The sequence below is a fragment of the Mobula birostris genome, chromosome 20 (assembly GCF_030028105.1).
Source record: "Mobula birostris isolate sMobBir1 chromosome 20, sMobBir1.hap1, whole genome shotgun sequence".
Taxonomy (NCBI): Eukaryota; Metazoa; Chordata; class Chondrichthyes; order Myliobatiformes; family Myliobatidae; genus Mobula; species Mobula birostris.
The window spans coordinates 6,331,995-6,357,532 of NC_092389.1; the positions used below are offsets into that span (position 1 = coordinate 6,331,995).

The following is a 25,538-nucleotide window of genomic DNA, read 5'->3' on the forward strand; positions in this document are numbered from 1 at the left end:
CTTCACAATCTTTAGCAGTCCAATTACATGTAGGTCAATCTAAATCAAAAGTATACATGCCTGCAGATGGTGACTCCACTGCCAAATGATGGTGTGAGTCGCAAATGTAAGGCTTCAATCACAATCTACTTCGTCTTTGTGGACATATCAGCCATCTGCATGCAGAGTGGATGAGATCTTTGGGGAGACAGACCAGATTAGGTCAACATTGTAAGTCATCCTATCTTTCTTTGTGCTAGAGTAACTCATTGTCTTCTTTAACACTGCTTTGACTAGAAACAGTTATTGTTTCTAAATAACAGCGGTATCAAAAGATTAGACAGTGAATGAAGCATTATAAATGTTGTTGTTGCTTGCGTGTTCTGTGGACATGCTAGGTTGGTGCCAGAATATGCACGCCACTTGCAGGTCTGTGCTGGCCTCAGCTCTTTTGTGCCAGTTCCCCATACCTCTCAATGACTTGATCTTCAAAATATTTATCTATATCTCCCTTAAAGTTGAAAAAGTTCAAAGTAAATTTTATTATCAAAGTACATTTATGTCACCATATACAACCTTGAGATTCAGTTTCCTGTGGGCATTCTCAGCAAATCTGTAGAATTGTAACTATAACAGGATTAATGAAAGATCAATCAAAGTGCAGAAGACAACAAACTGTGCAAATGCAAATATAAATAAATAGCAATAAGTAACGAGAACATGAAATAGGAAGATAAAGAGTCCTTAAAGTGAGACCACTGGTTGCGGAAACATCTCAATTGAAGGATAAGTGAGTGTAGTTCAAGATACCACCACATTGGAGCTGCAGCAGGATCTACCTATGAAGCACACACTTTGCCTTAGCCGAGTCAGCAGTTCGAATTATCTGATTTCAATGTTATGTTATGAATTGCTAGCATGTAGTAATAGACCAGCTTTCTCAAAACTATTTTGAGCTTTTGCACGTGTCAAGGAAAATATCTGCATCCTTACTAAATGAGAAAGCAAATTGCAAACGCTGGAAATCTAAAATTAAAATTGAAACACTCAGCAGGTCAGGCAGTATGTGCGGAAAGAGAAACAGAGCTAATATTTCAGTAGGAAGACCCTTCATAGTAGAATGTCTGACAAAGGGTTCAGACAAGATATTAATTCCATTTCTCTTTCCACAGATACTGTCTAACCTGCTGAGTGTTTCCATTATTTTCCATTTTTCCATGCATCGTTATGAGTCTGCTAATTTATTGAAAATAAGGAAAGATACACAAATTATTATTAGGTCTTTAAAACAATGCAGTAATTGGTTTTAGGGTCTCTGATGTTGGAAAAAATAGCCAACTTCACCACTGTGACCTCTCTACTTGCATTTTCCCTTTTACCAGTTCCAGTATTCACAACAGAAAAAGAAAATATATACAAGTGAATGTTGTTAACAGGAATGGGAGGTTGTAACTGCCTGAGAAAACCAAGGCTTTCTTCTCCAGAAAATATAAAAAAGCATAAAAATAGATATAAAACGATTTTAACAGCATGCAACTATAAGCAAGGATGAAGAGAAATTCCTTTGATAAAGTTTTCACTCAAAAAGTTAGAAGTTCAAAGTAAATTTATTGTCGAAGTATGTATATGTCACCATTTTCAACCCCGAGATTCATTTTCTTGCAGGCATTCACAGTAGAGCAGAGAATTATAACAGAATCAAAGAAAAACTACACACAAGCAAGACTGACAAGCAATCAATGCGCAAAAGCAGACAAAATGCAAATACAAAAAAGATACTAATAATAAATAATACTGAAAACATGAGTTGTAGAGTTCTTTAAAGTGAGTCCATAGGTTGTGAAATCAGTTCAGGTTGAGGTGAGTGAAGTTATTCACACTAGTTCAGGAACCCAATGGTTGAAGGGTCATAACTGTTCCTAAACCTGATGGTGTGGGACCTACTACTGTACCTCCTACCTGATAGCAGTGAGAAGAGAGCATGGCCTGGATGGTGGTGGTCCTTGATGATGGATGCTGCTTGCTTGAGGCAGTGCTTCTTGTAGATATGCTTGGTGGTGGGGAGGGTTTTGCCTGTGACGAGCTGGGCTGTATTCACTTTCTGCAGGCTTTTCAATTCTTAGGCAATAGTGTTTTCACACCAGGCTGCGATGCAGTCAGTCAGGATACTCTGCGCTACACATCTAGAGAATATCAGGATGTAAATTCAGGACACTCTATAATAGGAAGCTTCATTTCCCAGAAAGCAGGTAGAATGTGGAATTTGCATTGTGTGAAATAATTGCAGAAGTAGATGGATGTCTTTAAATCAAAGTAGAGAGATGAATAGGATTACTGATGGACCTTGATGGTAAGAAGACGTTTACGTGGCATGTAAACACCAGGTGGACTGAATTGGTCAGAAGGCATCCCGTGCTGCAGAGAAGTTGATGTTTTCTCTGACTATAGAATTTTAAGCTTATTAGCCAGAGCCTTCATGAAAAATTATGTAGACATGTTAATATTTTGAGTTAGCTTTGTAAAAAGTACAAAGTTAATTAATTCATAGTTCAAAGAGGGGAAGCTGCAGCCTGCCTAGGGGACATTGGCCATTCGTTGAGCTAATGCAATTAACTCTGTATTGTGCCTGATGATTGGATGAGCATAACCACAATCAACTGTTCTTTTCTGATGTTTTCATGCCAATGAATTATCTGTCATGACTTATGACACTAGACACGTTGACCAAAGAAACAGATTATAGTCAAGGGAGTCCGCACAGGGTAGAATTCTCTTTAACTGAGAATCACTTCAAGATTTAAAATTTAATCAATTTTTCAAACATATATTTGGGTGTCTGGAGAGTAATACTAATTTCTACAAACAGTGCCCTACAAGATCTGAACCCTCCAACATGAATAGGTAACAACTTGAAGTACAGTAAATGGAATTTAGATATGCAAACATTGTGTCTCTTGTTACCTACATAACAAATTAAGCATTGTCTGGATGTTGCTGAGGCTTTCAATGTAAATAGTTTGGTTTATTGTGTCTATATGAGGTTATGAGATATGAGATGTATGAGACATATGAGATATGAGATTCTGTCTATATGAGATTTCTAAAGATCTAAGTTTCATATCCAGGTCTAAAGTTTAAGTATGTCAGTATCACAGTTATTTTCAATTAATGATAAGATTTGGGCAATTAACAAAGGTTTTTAGGCTCCAGTCTCTGTACCAATTGTACAGTGTATCTGTGAAAAGTAACTGAAAATTTTCTTTCTGATCTCCTCCGAACACTACCACATTCAGTTATTAAACTGCAAAATAAATAACAGACTAAAATTGGTGGAAATACTCAATATCTGAGTTGGCATCCATGGAGAGAGAGAAAATAAGGTAATGCTTCAAGTCAACAAACTACCATCTTCTAGTTAGAAGTAAAGTTTTAAGGAGAGAAGGTAGTAAATGGCAATACTGGCAGTTTTGTGAAGGGAAAAATAAGTAATGGTTCTAGAAAAGAATTAACTGCCAATGTTGAATTTAATTTTTACATCAGAAGACAAATGGGCTTGTCAAATGATGCTTTACCATGAGTGAGATTGTGTGGAAGGCTTAGGATAGAAAAATCACAGTATAACTGTAATACAGAATTAAAATTAAAATGGTAGAAATCAGATACACTAGGAATCTCTATTCGCCGTGATTTTTAGAATATTAAAGGTAGCCTAGAATCACAGGATCACAATAATGAAGGCTCTCCTATAGTTTGCTATGTCATTCCAGTGTTTTGACGCAGTATTGATGGAATGGTTGCCAAGCATTGAAGGTGGGATAGAAAGTATCTTAGAACAGTACAGCACAGGAACAAGCCGTTTGGCCCAAAATGTTGTGCTGAACCAAATAATTTAATAATCAAATGGACATCTAAACTAATCCCCCTGCCTACACTTGAAGCAAACTCCTGACAAAGGGATCTCTGGCTTCCTTCCATATAAACAATTTCTGCATTTGTAGAGTCAGCAGAACACCACATTTATCACCATTATAATCCATCAAAACTAAGTATTTGCACCAAAGACAAAAATAGATGCTTCAATCACTCCTGAGGGGAAATATTAACTTATCCCACTGGTATTTTGATAGCTTTGCTCTCATTTCATTCCCTTTGTAAATTGTATAGCCAGTTGTCAATCTTGCTTAAGAACTGCATTTTTCCAAAATTCAAAGCAAGCATTCTTCATAGGAAGATTAGAAAGGTCTCTCTTCAGTCATTGCTCAGTACTCCCATACTTGCAAACAGTACTGTCACAATGTAATAGTAACACGCAGAAATGCTGGAGGAATTCAGCAGGTAAAACCTGCCCATAGCGAGGATATCTGTAGATAACTATATCAGATAGAGCTTAAAATCTCCAAAGGTGGCATTGAGTTCACTGTCCGCAAATCCCTAACTCAAAAGGAGATTTTAAGCCTTATGTGATATAGGCATCTACAGGTATTTTCACTATAGGGAGATTATACTGTATCAACTCACCCTTCAAAGACTAGCTTATTTCCCTGTCTAGAATCAGTGGCAAGGTCTAGTGCTACACCCTCTATTTGACTGATGTGTTCCCCCTCCTCACTAAGGAGGAGATACTTCCAGCTAATGAAATAGGTTAAACACAGTTTATTTTATTTTAATGATAAATGTTTAAATTTAGCCAAATAGTGTTTTATACATATTTAAATCTCACAGAGGACTTCTGATCTATAAAAGATTTCCAAATTACAGAAGATTTATAAACTACAAAGGATTTCCTAACACAGACACAATTCTTGTGAATTAAAAGAACATACCAACGAATTGCAGACGGACAAGTTATCCATCGCAGAAACCGAAGGTTGAGGAATGGATTCCAGTTCTTCTTTCTGTCGCCCTGTTCTTTCTGTCATTCTCCTTGTCATTCCTAACAATCCCCAATGCTTTCTAACATTTATACTGCCCTACTAATTGTTGACACCATCTGTATGTGATGTTTTCCGGATACTATTGCTGGCACAAAGTAATTCACACAGATGGTCTAAAAGCTTCAGGGGACAGAAATCCCAAACACCCAAAGTTAATGTTGATTATCTGAGTACATACATATCACAATTATTAATTGATCTAGTATACCTCTGAACATTTTTGATATGCTAAGTGACAGAATAAGCCTGGACTGCAAGCTTCCTTGAATTCAGTCACAATGGCACAAATAGTTTAGCTAATGTTGTCTGGTTTGATGCAGGCCAATTAACTCAACCCCATTGTCTTTCATTGATTAAACATGGGCCTACAAGAGCTCACTGTTTACTTGTTTACGACAAGAAGGGTAGCAAAGGAATTTTGGAAAGATCATACTGTGGTGCCAATAATCCTCTTGTGCCCTGGGAAGTGAATATCCATCACACGATAAATGGAAAAAATAAATTTGACACTGATAGAAAGAAATATTCACACATAAATCAAACGTTGATGGCAATGATGTGGCAGTATTTTCCACATCTGTGACAATGCCTGCCGCAAATGACAAGAGTAGCAAGGGTTTCAAATTATGTGCCATCCCGATTCAAGCATACATCAACCACTTCAAACCTCGATCAGAATCCTGGAACTGCCTTTCCAATGAGACTTGGACAAATAAATGCAGGTCTACAGGGATCAGATCATTTGATGGGTAATAAATAGCGGCCTTCTTAGTGAAACCAAAAAAAAACAGCAAATTATGTATAGAAAATATCACAGGCTATTTTCCCAATGGTTTTCAATGCTTATCTCAATCTATTACAATTTTAGCAACCCATCTGGAGAATTATTCTTTTAAGAGGAAATTAGGCAGAAATAATTAAAGCACTATTGATTGCAAATAATAGTATATGGCATTGCAGAATCCATCATACTACGTTCAGCAAATACAACATCTTTTCAATCAAGAGGGGTCACCTCAAAACAGGCAAGGCCGTAAGGAAATAGGCCTATTGTGTCTGTGTTGGTGCAAGAAAGCTTTCCCAGCTCAATCCCACCTCCTTGCACTTGGTTCTAGTCTGAAGATCACAGTTGGTTTAAACTTGACAAGTTCTGTCAGTATCACTCTTTCCGGCAGTGACTTCAAGACCCCGATGACCCTCTGGGTGAAAAGACATTTACTCTTCCCTTGACTCATCTGCCTATCAATTACATTACTTCTGCCATTTAGTTTTTGATCCATCGTTGAAAGAAACAGGCTTAACTTTTTTTTCTGTATCTCCTCTTCTCCCAATCTTATACACCTCAAGTTAGTCACCACTCGGTTGCCACTATCCCAGAGACACTCTAACTTATCCAATCTTTCCTCGTATCAATTCACCTGGAAAGATCCCAAGGGTCCTCTCTGACCAAAGTAAGATGACAATTTTAAAAGGGTCTGTAGGGTAAGCTTACTCAAAGGGTTCATCAAATGGCCTTCTCACAATGCTTTACTTCTTCCAACAATTACAAAATAGATTCAATTTTACGTGATTGGATAATTCATAAATTGAATCCAGGGACCTTTTCTCCCCAGCTATCTGCAATATAGTTCTAAATAAAGAAGCAAAAAAGAAAAAGGCACTTATTAAATAATTTTCTTTTCAGGACTAGGTAACAACAATATCCAGGAAACCATAGAAACCATAGAAACTACAGCACAGAAACAGGCCTTTTGGCCCTTCTTGGCTGTGCTGAACCATTTTCTGCCTAGTCCCACTGACCTGCACACGGACCATATCCCTCCATACACCTCCCATCCATGTATCTGTCCAATTTATTCTTAAATGTTAAAAAAGAACCCGCATTTACCACCTCGTCTGGCAGCTCATACCATACTCCCACCACTCTCTGTGTGAAGAAGCCCCCCCTAATGTTCCCTTTAAACTTTTCCCCCCTCACCCTTGTCCTCTGGGTTTTTTTCTCCCCTTGCCTCAGTGGAAAAAGCCTGCTTGCATTCGCTCTATCTATACCCATCATAATTTTATATACCTCTATCAAATCTCCCCTCATTCTTCTACGCTCCAGGGAATAAAGTCCTAACCTATTCAACCTTTCTCTGTAACTGAATTTCTCAAGTCCCGGCAACATCCTTGTAAACCTTCTCTGCACTCTTTCAACCTTATTTATATCCTTCCTGTAATTTGGTGACCAAAACTGAACACAATACTCCAGATTCGGCCTCACCAATGCCGTATACAACCTCATCATAACATTCCAGCTCTTATACTCAATACTTTGATTAATAAAGGCCAATGTACCAAAAGCTCTCTTTATGACCCTATCTACCTGTGACGCCACTTTTAGGGAATTTTGTATCTGTATTCCCAGATCCCTCTGTTCTACTGCACTCCTCAGTGCCTTACCATTAACCCTGTATGTTCTACGTTGGTTTGTCCTTCCAACGTGCAATACCTCACACTTGTCAGTATTAACCTCCATCTGCCATTTTTCAGCCCATTTTTCCAGCTGGTCCAAGTCCCTCTGCAGGCTCTGAAAACCTTCCTCACTGTCTACTACACCTCCAATCTTTGTATCATCAGCAAACTTGCTGATCCAATTTACCACATTATAATCCAGATCATTGATATAGATGACAAGTAACAATGGACCCAGCACTGATCCCTGTGGCACACCACTAGTCACAAGCCTCCACTCAGAGAAGCAATTCTCTACCACCACTCTCTGGCTTCTTCCATCGAGCCAATGTCTAATCCAATTTACCACCTCTCCATGTATACCTAGCGACTGAATTTTCCTAACTAACCTCCCATGCGTGACCTTGTCAAAGGCCTTACCGAAATCCATGTAAACAATATCCACTGCCTTTCCTTCATCCACTTTCCTGGTGACCTCCTCGAAAAACTCCAATAGATTGGTCAAACATGACCTACCACGCACAAAGCCATGCTGACTCTTCCTAATAAGTCTCAGTCTATCCAAATGCTCGTAGATTCTGTCTCTTAGTACTCCCTCCAATAACTTACCTACTACCGACGTTAAACTTACTGGCCTATAATTTTCCGGATTACTTTTTGATCCTTTTTTAAACAACGGAACAACATGAGCCACTCTCCAATCCTCCGGCACCTCACCCGTAGACACCGACATTTTAAATATATCTGCCAGGGCCCCTGCAATTTCAACACTAGTCTCCTTCGAGATCCGAGGGAATACCCTGTCAAGTCCTGGGGATTTATCTACTCTGATTTGCCTCAGGATAGCAAGCACCTCCTCCTTTTCAATCTGTACAGTTTCCATGATCTCACTACTTGTTTCCCTTAATTCCATAGACTTCATGCCAGTTTCCTTAGTAAATGCAGATGCAAAAAACCTATTTAAGATATCCCCATTTCCTTTGGTTCCGCACATAGCCGACCACTCTGATCTTCAAGAGGACCAATTTTATCCCTTACAATCCTTTTGCTCTTAATATACCTGTAAAAGCTCTTTGGATTATCCCTCACTTTGACTGCCAAGGCAACCTCATGTCTTCTTTTAGCCCTCCTGATTTCTTTCTTAAGTATTTTCTTGCACTTCTTATACTCCTCAAGCACCTTATTTACTCCCTGCTTCCTATACACGTCATACAACTCCCTCTTCTTCTTTATCAGAGTTGCAATATCCCTTGAGAACCAAGGTTCCTTATTCCTATTCACCTTGCCTTTAATCCTGACAGGAACATACAAATTCTGCACTCTCAAAATTTCTGCTTTGAAGGCTTCCCACCTACCGATCACATCCTTGCCAGAGAACAACCTGTCCCAATCCACGCTTTTTAGATCCTTTCTCATTTCTTCAAATTTGGCCTTCTTCCAGTTAAGAACCTCAACCCTAGGACCAGATCTATCCTTGTCCATGATCAAGTTGAAACTAATGGTGTTACGATCACTGGAACCAAAGTGCTCCCCAACACAGACTTTTGTCACTTGTCCTAACTCGTTTCCTAACAGGAGATCCAATATTTCAACCCCTCTAGTTGGTCCCTCTATATATTGATTTAGAAAACTTTCCTGAACACATTTTACAAACTCTAAACCATCTAGACCCCTAACAGTATGGGAAACTTTATGTTTCGTAAATCTGGGACAATCCTGGAAAGTTGGCATTTGCCTAGTGCCTCCAATAAAGACAAAGGCTTCAAGTTTACCCCATGCACACAGGATTAGTTGAAGATAGAAGGTTTCAGAATCAACCCCTACTAGAGGAAAACTGATTAATTCTAAGCAGGGATAAAGGATGTGGAATGTCAGACTGCAGAGAGGTGCAGTGGAGGGGGTGGATCTCAAACTGCAAAAATACCCAGTGGAGAGAGACTGAAGAAGTATCCAGAGGAAAGAGAAAGAGTTAATCCCTTCAATTAGAATTTTAAATGTGTTTCCCCATTTACATTAACTCTTCAATCGATATCTAGTCAATATCCTGCAGGTTTAAATAATAGATTAGAAAGTAACATATCCATTGAGAATTACATTTTGTTAAATGTTTCTAAAAATGATTTAATTTGGAATATAATACTTATTATATCAATGTGCCATATATCCTTATGGTCACAATTAAATATTATTAGCAGGGGCTTCAAGCTATGGATCCAGCTTTCACTGAATACATGAAGACAATTTTTTTTGTTCCTTGCAACTTAATTCAGAGAAACAGATGAGAACAGAACTAGAATACAAACAGGACTTTCAGATATTATTTTGTAGGTGTAATGGACAAGCACATGATTGGGCCAAACTCAGATTGGAGGAACAACACCTCATATTCTGTCTGGGTAATCTTCAACCTAAAGCACGAGCATTGATTTCTCTAACTTCTGGTAACTATCCCCTCCAGCCTTCTTTTTCCATTCCCCATTCTGGTTGCCCTCTCACCCTTTCTCTTCCCACCTTCTTCCCTTTATTCCATAGTTTACTGTCCTCTTCTATTAGATTCCTGCTTCTTCAGCCTTTTACCTCTTCCAACTATCATTTCCCAGCTTCTTACTTCATTCCCAACCACCCACCTTCCCCCTTACTTGGTTTCACCTATCACCTCCCAGCTCCTCTCCCTATCCCTACCTTCTTATTCTGGCTTCTTTCCCCTTTCTTTTCAGTCTTGATCAAGAATCTGAGCCCAAAACGTTGACTGTTTATTCCTCTTCATAGATGCTGCCTGACTTGCTGCGTCTCTCTCACATTTTGTGTGTGTTGTTGAAGATTTCCACTATCTGCAGGATCTCTCATGTTTTTGAAGCGATTATCTGTATTTGGAGCGCATTATCAATTACTCATTGATAATTGATAATGAACTTACCCCTGATAAGGTAACTTCAGCGCAATAAATTGGCTGAGAGTTCCATTGATTGCAAGGGTTAAATACGAGCGTTAGCTCTTTGAGCTAGCGAAATAGCTTCACTTCCTAAATTTTTGTTCAAAGTCCATATTTATTTCTCTTTTGTAACTGGCAATTTCCAAGTTGCCAATTTCAGTTAGAGAGCTCTGTGCGAGAAAGAAAAGATAACTAGACAATAATCTCTAACGCTAAAGCAGATTACTGGGGCAGAGTGAAATAATTTTTTTGGAACTTCCCTCATTCTGTTCCACTTGATTTGGGATTGGCTGCTAGTAACACTGAGTGAAGGAGGGTAGTCAAATTCTTCCTAAATGCTTTTTTCCTCCAGAGATTTATTGTATAAGGTCCACTTTAAAGCTGCTTTTTACTGCAAAGTGTTTACACAAATGGAAATAGAACTCACAAAGTAGTTGGCCTACTGCTAGGCTGCAGTTCAGGAATGCAAAGTTGGAGTAAACACGCTACACGGACTGCGTGTTCAACGTGGTAGTTCATCAGTGCCATTTCACAAGTAACGAAGGATTGCTCATAACGAGTACTCCCCTTTCCATTAATAGTACTATCCCATTAATAGGTTTTTTTATTAAAAGCTGATGCCACACAATGTACTATATCTACAGTACAATATATACAATCACCGCTGAACTATTGTCAAGTGCCCTATTGTTTATTCCTAACATGTAACTCCTTGAAATAAAGTCTCTTGTCTAGCACATTTACTAAAAGGGGAGTGGATAGCCCTCCCACCATTGAGTACATTTACATGGAGCACTGCCACAAGGAAGCAGCATCTATCATCAAAGGCCCCCACCATCCAGGCTATGCTCTCTTCTCGCTACTACCGCTGGGCAGGAGCTACAGGAGCCTCAGGTCCCACACCACCAGGTACGGGAACAGTTATTACCCTTCAATCATGAGGCTCCTGAACCAACGTGGGTAACCTCACTCACCTCAACACATAACTGATTCCACACCCAATGGACTCACTTTCAAGGTCTCTACAATTCATGTTCCCAGTATTTTTATTTATTCATTTATTTTTTATTTGCACAATATTTTCTTCTTTTGCACATTGTTAGTCTTTGTTTATATATAGTTTTTCATAAATTCCATTGTATTTTTACTTCCCTTGTGAATCCTACAAGAAAATGAATCTCAAAGTAGAATAGCGAAACATATACATACTTTGATAATACGTAAATTTATTTTGTCTTTGATTTTGAAACACTGCCAAAGTCATTGACACCACCACTCCATGTTCTTGCCTTCAGCGGCTGGGCTACACAGGGCACCGCTCAAACATCGAGTCACTTCACCCTCGCAGCATTCACCCTCGTTAGCATTTCTCATAACCAGGCTGCAGTTGTAACTTCTTCAACCATTTCCTTGGCAATTACTTCCTCCCCTGCTGTGATATTAGAGTAGCTGGGCTCCTACGCTGGTCTGTTAATGATACACCATGGAAGTAGGCCATTGATCCAGTCAGGCTGGTTCTCTGAAATGGCTAACACCCTCTCCTCCACCTCATCATCTATTGCTATTCCCCTACATCTCTACAATTTTGTTCAGTGTCAGAAAAAGCTGCAGAAAGTTGCAAACACCACCAGCTCCATCATGGGCACTAATCTCATCAGCATCGAGGACATATTCAAGAGGTGATGCCTCAAAAAGGCCGCATATGTCAGTAAGGACCCCCAGCATGCAAGACATGCTCTCTTCTTATTACTACCATCAGAGCAGAGGTGCAGGAACCTGAATACACACACTCAATGTTTTAGGAACAGTTTCTTCCCCACAACCATCAGATTTCTGAATGGACAATGAACCAACCCATGAACACTACCTCATTATTTTTGCTCTGATTTAACACATATAGATTTCTGATTCTGATTCTGAGCATTGGTCTGTTCCCTCCAAAAAAGAATACGCAATTTATTTCCAAAACACAACATTGTGTCGCAAATTCTAGTTGGCAACTTAATGGATATGTTTTTCCTACATATTGCAACAGATCCCTCTCTTAACGATGTTGAATCTGGTCCTGTTGTATAGACTATTCACTGCGACTTCAAGCAGATTACATGATTATATCTGTGAACTGCTTTGAACTACTGCTGCTAAATTACCAAATTTCACGACACATGCTGGTGAGAATAAACCTGATTCTGAACTGTAGATTGCAACCAGCACCCAATCATTTCACCTTACATTTCAAATGTGCCGTATATCTTTAGGAGTCACGTGCTTCAGAGTGTTCTGTCATCCTGCAAATGTCTGTGGGAAAGGTCAGTGACTAAGATATAAAAACTGGAATATTAGTCATAGTCATAGTCATACCAGTCTCTTTGGTCTTTATAACTAAGCCAACCCTTTTTTTAAAATTAATATTTTGAATCATTTAGAAAACTTGAAGTTAAATGATGTGGTTACCAAGCAGTAGCTGAGCTATGTTTGCATGGAATGTGTCTACAGCTTGATATTTCAAAACAAGTTTTACCAGCTGAGTAACTCTTGAGGTTTCTCTATGAAAACAAAACCCATCCTGTATTATAATGCTAATATTATTATCTCTCAGAATGACACAGGAATAGACATTTGCTTCGTAATCGCAAACCAAAATACGTTCAGTAGCTTCCACACAAGAACAGCTGACAGCCATGAACTGTGTGTACTGAAGCCTATAATGGTAAGCATTTAAAATAAGAATACTAACTGGCATGTTACTCCACTGTTAATTACAATACTTTACAAAAGTACTTTCCTTTGTAGTGGCTTAAATATGAAATGCTGGATTTGCAGAATAATTCTTGAAAAAGTCTGGACAAGCCATCTTTTCAATCAGACACTATCTCCTGTTTTGAATGGTGTTAAGCTGTCCTGTTGAGTGCCTGTCAATCTATTTTGTACTTCCAATATTGTAGAGTGATCTTGCTTCAAGTCAAAACATTTTGGTTACAGTGAACAGATCTTTCCCTTATCTGTTAGAAGCTGTGGGCTCAAGCCTTTGGCCCCTCCCCAAAGTCAGGGACAAAATCTAAACTGACAGCTTTCATGCAATATTGTGTGAATCATACTGATAAAATTTTAAACCGAGCTTCCTTTTGTTCTGTAAATGTAAGTTAAATTATCTCATTTTTCATTTCATTTTTAAAATCTTTTTTATTATTATTAAAGATCAACAAAAAATACATTAAGGTAATCAAGTCAATATGTCAATATGTACAATGAAGAATTAAATTGGCAAATGACTGATTAACAAAGGTAAGCAATATATCAATAATAATAAAAGATAAAGTGTTACAAATATTTTTGAAAGAAAAAGAAAAAAAAAAAGAACCCTACTAACTAAAAAAAAATGAAAGAAAAATCCCCATTGGGAGCACAACCCTGGAGCTATACATCATACAAGCTTCCATAAAGGAAAAACATCAATCCGCCAACTCAAATCCATTTAAGCAAAAATTGGAAGGAAACTATATTAAATAACTCAAAACAGATGATAGTAGCGGGTAAATGAACCCCACCTTTTCTCAAAATCAAATCGAGGATGAAAAGTTCAACTTCTGATTTTCTCCAAACAAAGTCATAGCATCACCTGAGAGAACCATTGTATCAAAGTAGGAGCAGAAGCATCTTTCCATTTCAACAAAATAGCCCTTCTGGCCAATAATGTAACAAATGCAATTACATGTTGGTCTGATAGAGAAATACCATGAATATATTGAGGTATTATACCAAACAAAACTGTCAATTTATACAGAACACAACCAAAACATATGTGTCAATGTAGCTGTCTCGGTTTTACATCTATCACACTAACTATCAACATCAGGAAATATTTTAGACAGTCTCTCCTTTATCAAATAGTAACAATGTACAATTTTAAATTGAATTAAAGTGTGACTGGCACAGATCGAAGAAGAGTTAACCAACTTCAAAATCCGCAACCAATCCTCTGATATCGGGGTCATGTGAAGCTCTCTTTCCCAATCTTGCTTAATCTTAAGTGAAGGGTAATTGTGCTGTTGTAACAGTAAATTATAAATTTTCCCAATAAAATCTTTCACTAAAGGGTTCATTTTTAAAATACTATCTAACAGGTCAGAATCCTGTATATATAGAAAATTACTTAAATATTCTTGTAAAAAGTGTCTGACCGAAGATATTGCAGGAAATGTGAATATGAGAGAGAGTATTTAGTTACTAATTTCTCAAAAGACATCAATCAGCCAACTTGGAACAGGTCCATGAAGGAATAAACTCCTTTATTCCTCCAAAGAAGAAAGGTAGGGTCACTTAATGGTTTAAATAAATAATTTCAATAAATTAAACTAAAAAGTTAAAATTTTTTAAGATTAAAAAAATTACAAAACTGGAACCAAATTTTTAATGATTGCTTAATCGCAGGATATAAATTTAAATTAGCAATTTTGGCCAGTTGTACAGGTAGAGAAGCTCCTAATAACGAGGTTAAGTGAAACTGTTTCACAGCTTACAATTCCAAATCAACCCAAGGTGGTCTTTCATTTTTATCAGCCCAATATAACCAAAAACACATATAATGTATATTAACAGCCCAATAATACATTCTCAAATTAGGCAGAGCAAGACCTCCATCCTTTTTTAATTTTTGTAAATGATATTACCAATTCTTGGTCTTTTATTATTCCAAACAAAAGATGAAATAATAGAGTCAACCTGATCAAAAAACTTCTTAGTTAAAAAAATAGGGATATTTTGAAATACATATAAAAATTTTGGTAAAATAATGTTTTTAACTGCATGAATTCGGCCAGCTAACAGAAGTGTAAGTGGATTCCATCTACAAAATAATTGTTTCATAAAATCCACTAAAGGCACCAAATTAGCTTTATAAAGGTCTTTATGATTTTAGTAATAATAATACCTAAATATTTTAAAGAGTCCATAAATTTAAAAGGAATATCATCATATATAGAAGCAGAATCATTTAGAGGAAATAATTCACTTTTATGAAGGTTTAGTTTATATCCCGAAAACTTTCCAAATTCGTTTAATAGTTTCAATAAACTAGGAATGGATTCTTCCGGATTTGAAATATAAACTAAGAGATCGTCAGCATAAAGGGAGATCTTATGAATAGTCCCATTTATGGAAATTCCATGGATATCTTTAGCTTCACGAAGTGCAATAGCCAAAGGTTCCAGCACCAAATTAAATAACAAGGGACTTAATGGACATCCTTGTTTCCTACCCTGCAAAAGCCAAGAAAAGGAAATCTGCAATTATTGGTAATAACAGTAGCAATAGGGCTTTTATATATCATTCTGATCCACTTATAAAATTAATACCAAAGCCGAATTTCTCTAAAACGTTAAATAATTATTTCCATTCAACTCTGTCAAATGCCTTTTCAGCATTGAGAGAGACAACACATTGGGGAGTCTTAGAAAAGGATGAGTATATAACATTTAACAGTCTCTGAACATTAGAGAAGGAATAACGGCCTTTTATAAAACCTGTTTGGTCCTGAGAGATAATTTTAGCTAGAGTATTCTCCAGCCGATTAGCCATTATTTTTGAAAGAATTTTAGCATCCACATTTAATAATGAAATTGGTCTATATGAAGCACAGTCAGCAGGGTCTGAGTCTTTCTTAATAATTAAAGAAATGGAAGCTTCATAAAATGTGGGAGGTAACTCTCCTATCAATAAAGAATCTTTAAGCATTTCCAACATATATGGAGAGAGCAATTTTTCAAATTTTTTATAAAATCCTACAGAATAACCATCCAGTCCAGGAGCTTTACCAGGTTGCATTGAAAAATTAGCTTTCTGGATTTCGTTTTCAGTAATAGGATCATCAAGAGTTTGTTGATCTTCAACAGAAATTCGAGGAAAATCTATCTTTTGTAAAAAGGCATTCATTTTAGAAGGATCAACTGGAAACTGAGATTTATAAAGTTCAATGTAAAGGTCTTGAAAAATTTTATTAATGTCTTCATAATTACCTGCTAAACTATTGTCTCCCTTATGAATTTTTAAAATTTGTCTTTTGGCTCTAGCTGCTTTTAATTGAGATGCTAATAGCTTAATATTTTTATCTCCAAACACATGAAATTGGCTTTTCAACTTAAGCAAATTTCTTTCAATAGGATAAGTTAATAATAAATTATATTGTGATTGGAGTTCAACCCTTTGTTTGAATAAATTAATGTTAGGAGAGATTGCATAAATATTATCCAAGTCTTTAATTTGTTTTGAAATCTTACATAACTCTGTTTTTATCTGTTTCTTAAACATAGCTAAGTAGGAGATTATCTGACTGCGCAAATATGCTTTAAATGTCTCCCATATAATCAATTTCGACACATTCCCCTTATCATTAAAAAGAAAAAAATCTTTTATCTGTGTCTCAATAAATTTGACAAAGTCTGAACTTTGTAATAAATTTTCTGGAAAACGCCAAGGCAAATTTGCAATAACAACATCATACAATTCAAAAGCTAAGCTTAAAGGTGCATGATCCAAGAGAACAATAGCATCATATTCACATTTCTGGACTTTGGACAGAAATCGGAGATCAGCTATAAAATATTCAATTCTCAAATATTTTTTGTGAACATATGAGAAAAAGAGTAATCTCTATCATTAGGATGCAGATGTCTCCAAACTTCAACTAGGCCATAATCAATTAAAAACAAGTTAATAAGTGATACAGAACAACTCGGAAGCTGCAGATTGGCTGAACTCTTGTCAATCAATCAATCAATTTAAACAACAGTTGAAATCACCGCCCATTAACAACATATATTCATTTAAATCCGGCAATAAAGCAAATACATTTTTAAAAAAAGAATGATCATCTACATTAGGTCCATATAGATTAAACAAGACAATTTTTTTCTATTACAAATTGTCCCTTTAACAATTAAAAATCTACCATTAATATCTGACACAATGTCTTCTTAGATAAATAAAATATTAGATTTAATAATAGATATGCCCTTTGTTTTATTTTGACAAGTAGTGTGAAATTGAACACCCTTCCACATTTTAAAAAAATCTATTTTGATCACCCGTTTTGATATTTTTTATTGAGCAAAATTTATATCCAGTTGGAATCAATTAATGATTTTAAAAGTCTTCTTTCGCTTAATAGGATAATTCCAACCACGTACGTTCCAACTTACAACGTTTATCTGTTTAGCTACCATAAAAAAAATTTTATTTTATTTAACACATAAATACACGCATACCAGCGCGGGCTAATCTAAACTGCCGGTGATAAGTATAACCATATACAAATTAGATTATCTGGATTTCTCTGTGTCCTACATTGCAACAATAACTATAGAAGTACTTCATTGTCATTAAATCAATTTGATGCATACAGTACTGAGATCATGAAGTGCTCTATAAATGGAATTTGCTTCTATAGTACATATCAATTTGGGGCAGCATGGTAGCGTAGTGGTTAGCACAACGCTTTACAGTATCGGTGACCTGGGTTGAGCTCCTATCACTGCGCCTAAGGAGTTTGTATGTTCTTCCTGTGACCACATAGGTTTTACTATACATTATATTATAGAATTCTGACACTTTTTGAGCAGAAGAATCAGCCCTGTTGAATTTCATTGGCAATTTCCATGTACTCCCAAAGCAGCAACATCTAATGGATTTATTTGGATACAGTCCAAATATGGTTAAACAATTTGTAATTTAAAATCTGGAGATATTCAGTCTAATACAGTATTTTCTAATATGACTTTTGCTTCTCTTATGAGCTACTGCAACTGTCAGCTAATGGTAACCCTGTAGGACTTGTGGGTAAATGCACAGGGTGAACTTAGGGAACAGTATCAATGCATTTAATGGAAAGCTAGACAAGACATATGAGAGGGTGAGCTGGTAGAGTGTAATGAGGGAAGGTATGGCAGAAGGATTATGTGAAGCTTTAACTCCAACATAGTTCAACAAGGTAGAATGTCCTAGTACAAGCAATCATACAAAAGCCTGTGTGATTTGAACATTGTAGAAAGTGCAAAAAATAACTTGGGATGTCTCACTACATTAAAGATGTTAAATAAATTAAGGTCCTTGTTGAGCATGAGTTAAAGGTGTTTAGAATTTTTTGATTTCTAATGTTCAGGATTTCTAATCTCGTACTGTATATTGTAGAGCAACAGGGAGAAATTTAACTTGACTAACAGGCACTCCCTATTTGCAAATTATTGAGGTTACATCACTTGCCTGAAGTGAATGATCCAATCCATCTCACTTCAATGTGCCATTTAGTGCTGCAGCAACCGGAGAATGAATGAAACTGGAGAAAGCGTGCAGTAAGTGGGAGTATGAATGAATGGGTGAGGTTGAAAATGATTGGGATGTGTGGCCCTCCAGGCTGAGGGGGATAATGAATGAGCAGAGATCTGTGAACAAAGCAGAAATTATCAAAATGACTTGTGAATATTCAGCACGCACTATGATAAATAGCTTCATTCAGAACTGGAACATGTATGTAGTTCTGCTCACCCAGCTATATGAAGGCCTTCATTAATCAGAATCAGGTTTAATATCACAAGTGTATGTTGTGAAATTTTATGACTAAATGTCATTAAGTTGGAAAGGCTGCTTTAAGGAGTAATAACAATGTTGCTGGGACTGGAGTAGTTGAGTTATGAAGAGAGGTTGCATAGACTGGGCCTGTTTTCTGTCAAACACAGATGAGGGGTGATGTCATGGAGGTATATAAAATCATGAGGGTGTAGACAAAGTGATTGGTCACAGTCTTTGTTCCAGGTTAGGGGAGTATAAAAACAGCAGTCATACACTTCAAGTGAAAGGGGCCAGTGTGGAATGAACTGCCAGATGAAGAGGTAGAATTAGAAACAAATACAACATTTAAAAGACATTTCTACAGGGACATGTATAAGAATTGGTTAGAGGGATAGGGGCCAAACACAGGCATATCAAATGGTTCACCTTGGTCAGCATGGGTAGATGGGACAGAGGATTTAATCCCATCCTATATGGCTCTATGACTTTACAGTAGGAATGTCCAGAGTGCTCTCCGTCCTTCTCGTTTCTCCATGGGTCATAAAGTTTTAGAGAAATAATTTTGAGAGCTAAAATAATTCAATGCATTGATGTGTATCAAGCTTGTTTAATGGAAACAGACCTGTACCTAATAAAATGGCCACTGGGTGTACCTCTGTATGTTCATGGTGTTCTGCTGCTGTGGACAATCCACTTCAAGGTTCGATGTGTTGTGCATTCAGAGATGTTCTTCTGCACACCACTGTTGTAACGTGTGGTTATTTGAGTTACTGACACCTCTCTGTCAGCTTGAACCAGTTTGACCTCTCTCACTAACAAGGCGTTTTCACCCACAGAGCTGCCACTCACTGGATGTTTTGCTTTGTGCACGATTCTCTATTAACACTAAAGACTGTTTTGTGTGAAAATCCCAGGTGATCAGCAGTCTTGGAGATACTCAAACTACCCCCTTCTGATACCAACAATCATTCCATGGTCAAGGTCACGTAGATCACATCTCTCCCCCATTCTGATGTTTGGTCTGAACAACTGAACCTCTTGACCATGTCTGCATGCTTTGATGCATTGAGTTGCGTCCACATAATTGGCTGATTTGAAATTTGCATTAACGAGCAGGTGGATTTCATGAAGTAGCATCATGCTGTCCGGATCCTAAATCCCAAGTCCTAAACTAGCTCCTAAACTATGGAGTTCAATACCTAAAACTATAAGGGAAGCAGACACAGTTGACCCTTTTAAATGCCGAATCAAAACCTATTTATTTAACGTTGCTTTTAACTAACGTCATTTTGTCTTTTATTTTTATGTTTGCACTTTATCCTATTCTAAATCACTTTGAACTATATTGTCTGCAAGAAAAGTGCTCGCAATAAGTTATTATTATTAAATGAAGTCCAATGGCAGGTATATTTTCATAAATAATAAATTATTCATATATATTTGCATTAAGATGTATTCAGGCAATAGTTAACAGTGTTAATAGTTGACCTCAATAGTATGGAATAGAGGTAAACAAATAAGATTATCACTGAAAACTGAGATCAGGATGGGGACGGCTAAGTGTAACTCAGACATCAGGCACTATCTATGGGAAGAGAAACAGTATATCATTTTAAATTTATGACTTATCAGCTTAATAGGCATCCGTTAGTCTCGTGAGACCATGGATCTGCACCTTGGAAGGTTTTCAGGGTGCAGGCCTGGGCAAGGTTGTATGGAAGACTGGCAGTTGCCTATGCTACAAGTCTCCCCTCTCCACACCACCGATGTTATCCAAGGGAAGGGCATTAGGACCCATACAGCTTGGCACCAGTGTCATCGCAGAGCAATGTGTGGTTAAGTGCCTTGCTCAAGGACACAACACGCTGCCTCAGCCAAGGCTCGAACTAGCGACCTTCAAATCACTAGACCGACACCTTAACCACATGGCCACGTGCCAACTATCATCTTAGTTCTAATGAAATGTTATTTCAATTCAACACACACACAAAATGCTGGATGAATTCAGCAGGTCAGGCAGTATTTACAGAAATTAATAAACAGTGGACATTTCAGGCCGAGACCCTTCATCGGGATTAGAACAGAAGGGGAAGATGCCAGGATAAAAAGGTTGGGGGAAGGGAAGGAGGGTCGCAAGAAGGTGATAGGTGAAGTCAGATGGGTGGGAAAGGTAAAGGGCTGGAGAGGAAGGAATCTGATAGGAGAGGAGAGTGAACCATAGGAGAAAGGGAAGAGGAGGGGATCCAGGGAAGGTGATAGGCAGGTGAGAAGAGGGGACACATTCTTGAAACAGCAAGGCACAGAAGGCTATGGAGCAAGTGCTGATAAATAGGCTGACTTGATCACCAGCATGGACTTGGGCCCAAAAGTGTTGTCTAACTCTGTGACTGTTTGCCTGTTTTTAAATATCTTGGAACACTTTACCATTCTACAAATTGTTGATTGCAAATTGGTGTTGAAATACAATATATATCGCTGGACAACAAATTTTTCAAAAGTACTGCTTCGTCAAAAATTCTTTTTGTTTGTGATAGACCACTTGAGGCTGCACACAAATATAATTTCAGGATATTTGTATTATGTAGGAATTTGGAGAAACAAGAAATTAACTTCTATTGAATATAATGCATTTAATTGCATAATTGTGCTGATGCTTTGCAACAGTTCAACTAAGCTAAAAAGTGATTTGTTTATTTTTATTTCTACTCAGTGTCTGAAGGGTCTTGCTTAATTTTCCAACAATAATCAGCCAGCATTGATGGATTCCAGTTGCACTGATACCATTTCTCCACAACCGCAATGTCCTGGTGAAACCTTTCCCTATGCTCGTCACTGACAGTGCCAAGATTTGCAGGGAAGAAATCTAAATGGGAATACAGAAAATGAATCTTTAGTGACAGGTTGTACCTCATGGTTTTGTATGCGGAAAAGCATATTGTCAACCTGCTGTATGTAGTCTGATGCTCTGTAGTTCCCACAAAAAATTTCAACAGCATCTTTGAATGGCTTCCATGTGATTTTTTTCAGTCCCACTAGAAGTTCTTTGAATTACCTGTCATTGATGACCTGCTTGATTTGTGGACTAACAAAAATGTCTTCCTCAATCTTGGCATCAGTCATCCTGACTTGAACGATGAATTGATATAAGTGGTGCATGACAGGGAAATCTCATGGTGATTTTCATGATCAGCAGCCCAAAGTCCATAAGAAACACCCAAAAGTATTCAGGAAACCAAATCTTTGTTGTCTAAAGATTTAGCAAAGTTGGAAATACTTACTAATTTAGACATCTGGACAGTGAAGATGCATGCATACATCAGGATTCACTTCATCAGCTACAGCTCAGCATTCAACACTATCATCCCCTCAAAACTAATCAATAAGCTCCAAGTTGGCCAGGCAGCATCTGTGGAAAAGGGTACACAGTCAATGTTTTCAGCCGAGTCCCTTCAAACAGACTGGAAAAAATATAAGAAGTCAAAGAAAGAAGATCTCCCAAGGCTGAATTAGAAGTACAGTAATGACGAATCAACATTTTGGAGGGAGATTGAAAATCTGGCTGAATGGTGCCACAACAACTTCTTACTCAATGTTAACAAGACCAAGGAGCTGATTATTGATGGCAGAAGGAAACTGGTGGTCCATGAGCCAGTCCTCATCGGAGGGTCAAAGGAGGAAAGGGTCAGCAACTTTAAATTCCTTGATGTTATCATTTCAGATGACCTGTCCTGGGGCCTAGCACGTAAGTGCAATTACAAAGAAAGCACAGCAGCACCTCTACTTCCAGAGGCATTTGCGAAGATTTGACATGACATCTAAAACTTTGACAAACTTGTATAGATGTGTGGTGGAGAGCATATTGACTGGCTGCATCACAGCCGGGCATGGAAACACTAATATCCTCAAATGGAAAATCTAACAAAAAGTAGTGATTATGGCCCAGTCCATCATGGGTAAGCCCTCCCCACCACATCTATATGGAGCACTGTTGCAGGAAAGCAGCATCCATCATAAGGACCCCCATCACCCAGGATATGCTCTCTTCTCACTGCTGTCATCGGGAAGAAGGTACAGGAGCCTCAGGACCCACACCACCAGGTTCAGGGACAGTTATTACCCCTCAACCATCAGGCTCTTGAACCAGAGGGGACAACTTCACTCACTCCATTTTTAAAATGTTTCCACAACCTATGGACTCTTTTTCAAAGACTTTTCATCTCATATTCTCAATAATTATTGCTTATTTGTTTATTTCAAGTTTATTGTCATTTTAACTATATACCATCAAAAATGTTTCTCTGAACCAGGGTGTAAAGCACTATAGTACATATAACACGCAATAACTTATGGATGAAATCTACAGATGTATTACACATAAATAAACACACTAAAGTGCATAAATTAAATACTGTCAGGTACAGGGCAGTTTAACCAGTGACACTTTAAATGCGATGCAGCAGGGAGTTCAGAGGCCGAATGGCCTGAGGGAAGAAACTGTTTCCCAACTTTTGCACATTGGTTGTTTGTCCATCCTGTTGGGTGCGGTCTATCATCGCTCCTATTTCGTTTCTTGGACTTATGGAGTATGCCTGCAAGAAAACTGGGGTGGCACAGTAGTGTAATGGTTAGCACAATGCCTTAAAGCGCCAATGACTTGGAGTCGATTCCCATTGCTGCCTGTAAGGAGTTTGTACGTTCTCCCCGTGATCACGTTGGTTTTCTCTGAGTGCTGCAGTCTCCTCCCACAGTCCAAAGAGATAGGTTAATTGGTCATTATAAATTTCCCACATTTAGTATAGGGATACATCAGGGCATTGCTGGGTTGTACGGCTCAAAAGGCCAGAAAGACCTAATCCACCCTGTATCTCAATAAATAAAATAAATCTCAGCGTTGTATATGGCGACATGTATGTACTTTGATAATTAATTTACTTTGAACTTTGAATTTCTAAAACTTTGAATTACCACTGCAGGATTTGAACCTAGAGTCCTCTGGAACATCAAGACTTATGGAAAAACAGCAAGAGGATGTAGCTTTAATAGAGCTGATGAAAACTGATGCATCATCTGCACAGTCTTCAGCAGATCCCAGCTGCAGTTCTGAATCAATACTGGTGCATTCAAAAGATGAATCTCCCCAAATTGCCAACCCCACTGAGATACAAGGGCTGGGACTGCCCATGTTAGAAGAGACAAGCTTAGAAGCACCATCCAAAATTTGCTCTGAAAACAGCACCCAGGATTCTGAACCAAAATTTTCAGATTCAAAGAATGATATTGCTTGTACCATCAAACCCAACAAGCCCAAGGAGGTGGAAGTGCCATTGTTAGAGACAACAGCTTCTGAAGTGTCACCAATATTAACATCCATGGGTCCTTCAGAATCAGTCTGCTATAGACGCTGGCGCCATCGATACAGTAAGTATAGAAAAACCAATCTTGTGTTTGTATTGCACACACCAGCTGATGGGCCACAGGGGTCCTAGCGTCCTTTATTCTAATGGGTTGATAATTCTGACACAGGTTACAAACTTAAGAGCATTCTTTCCCCATTATACAGTACTTATGTCTACTTTCTTCATTAAGATTAACAACCAAGAGAGCATGGTGGTGTAGAGGTTAGTGTAATGCTTTAAACCACCAGCCACTGGGGTTCAATTCCCACTGCTACCTGTAAGGAGTTTGTACATTCTCCCCGTGACCCTGTGGGTTTCCTCTGGGTGCTCCGGTTTCCTCCCACAGTCCAAAGACAGGCAGGTTAGTAGATTAATTGATCACCTGGGTATAATTGGGCGGTGCAGGCTTGTTGGGCCTGAAGACCTATTACTGTGCTGTATCTCTAAACTAAATTAAATTAAAACAAAACAGAATGTCTCCATTTCTATGGAATGGAAGCAAAGTATTGGACAACCCCATTGAATATATCACCCTTCCTAGCCACTTTTTGGCATAATGATAGTGGAATCTGACAAAGGATCGAGTGCTTTCCCGGCATATGTGAAAAATATACTCTCCTGAGCATTCCAGCCAGATACAGGTATTCATTTTAACCAATGGTTCGATGATAAACTCTGCCATCTTCATCAAGGATGATGCCCAGGCAAGTCCAGTCCAGCAGTGTATACACTGCTGTCGTCTTTCCGTCCTGATTGGTTAGACCTTATCCAATCACGTTTCTGCTGTCCCATCTTGTTTACTTTCAAATTCCAGTTCTTACTTAGAGCAAGACCTTTGTCTTTGTAAAAATTCTTTTCTTTAGATTTATTTCAATGGTTTCCTTTAACCGGGCAGTCCCAAAAGCCATTGGCACAGCACAGTAGTTTTGTGCCGTCGAAATCAATCCTATGGCCATTGTGAATGCAATGTTAAGCTACCATCAGTTTCTCCAAGTAACCCAAATGGATACACCTCCTGTGCTCTTTGATGCGGGTTTCCTGGCCGATATACGCTGCTCTGCATTCACAAGAAATCCTGTACATGCCAGCTGTCCTGAGACAGAGGTCATCTGTGACCTGCATAAGCTGTGATTTGAGCTTCCTTACAGGTTTGCGGATGGTATTAATCCGGTATTTCTTCAGGACCCTGCTGATCCTTACAAAACAGTGGAAATACAAGGAAAACAGGCAGTAGCGACGTAGAAACACAAAACATAGAAACATAGAAAACCTACAGCACAA

At 38.0% G+C, this 25,538-nt stretch overlaps 1 protein-coding gene across 1 annotated transcript in view; it reads left to right on the forward strand.

Moving 5' to 3' along the window:
- tmprss5 (transmembrane serine protease 5) overlaps positions 1-25,538 on the forward strand; it is a 92,643-nt gene that overhangs the window by 29,746 nt on the left and 37,359 nt on the right. Inside the window, exons 2-3 of the mRNA XM_072238840.1 lie at positions 13,093-13,177; positions 23,835-24,279. Of these exons, the coding sequence (XP_072094941.1) occupies positions 13,093-13,177; positions 23,835-24,279 (530 nt within the window). The remainder of the gene's footprint in view (positions 1-13,092; positions 13,178-23,834; positions 24,280-25,538) is intronic.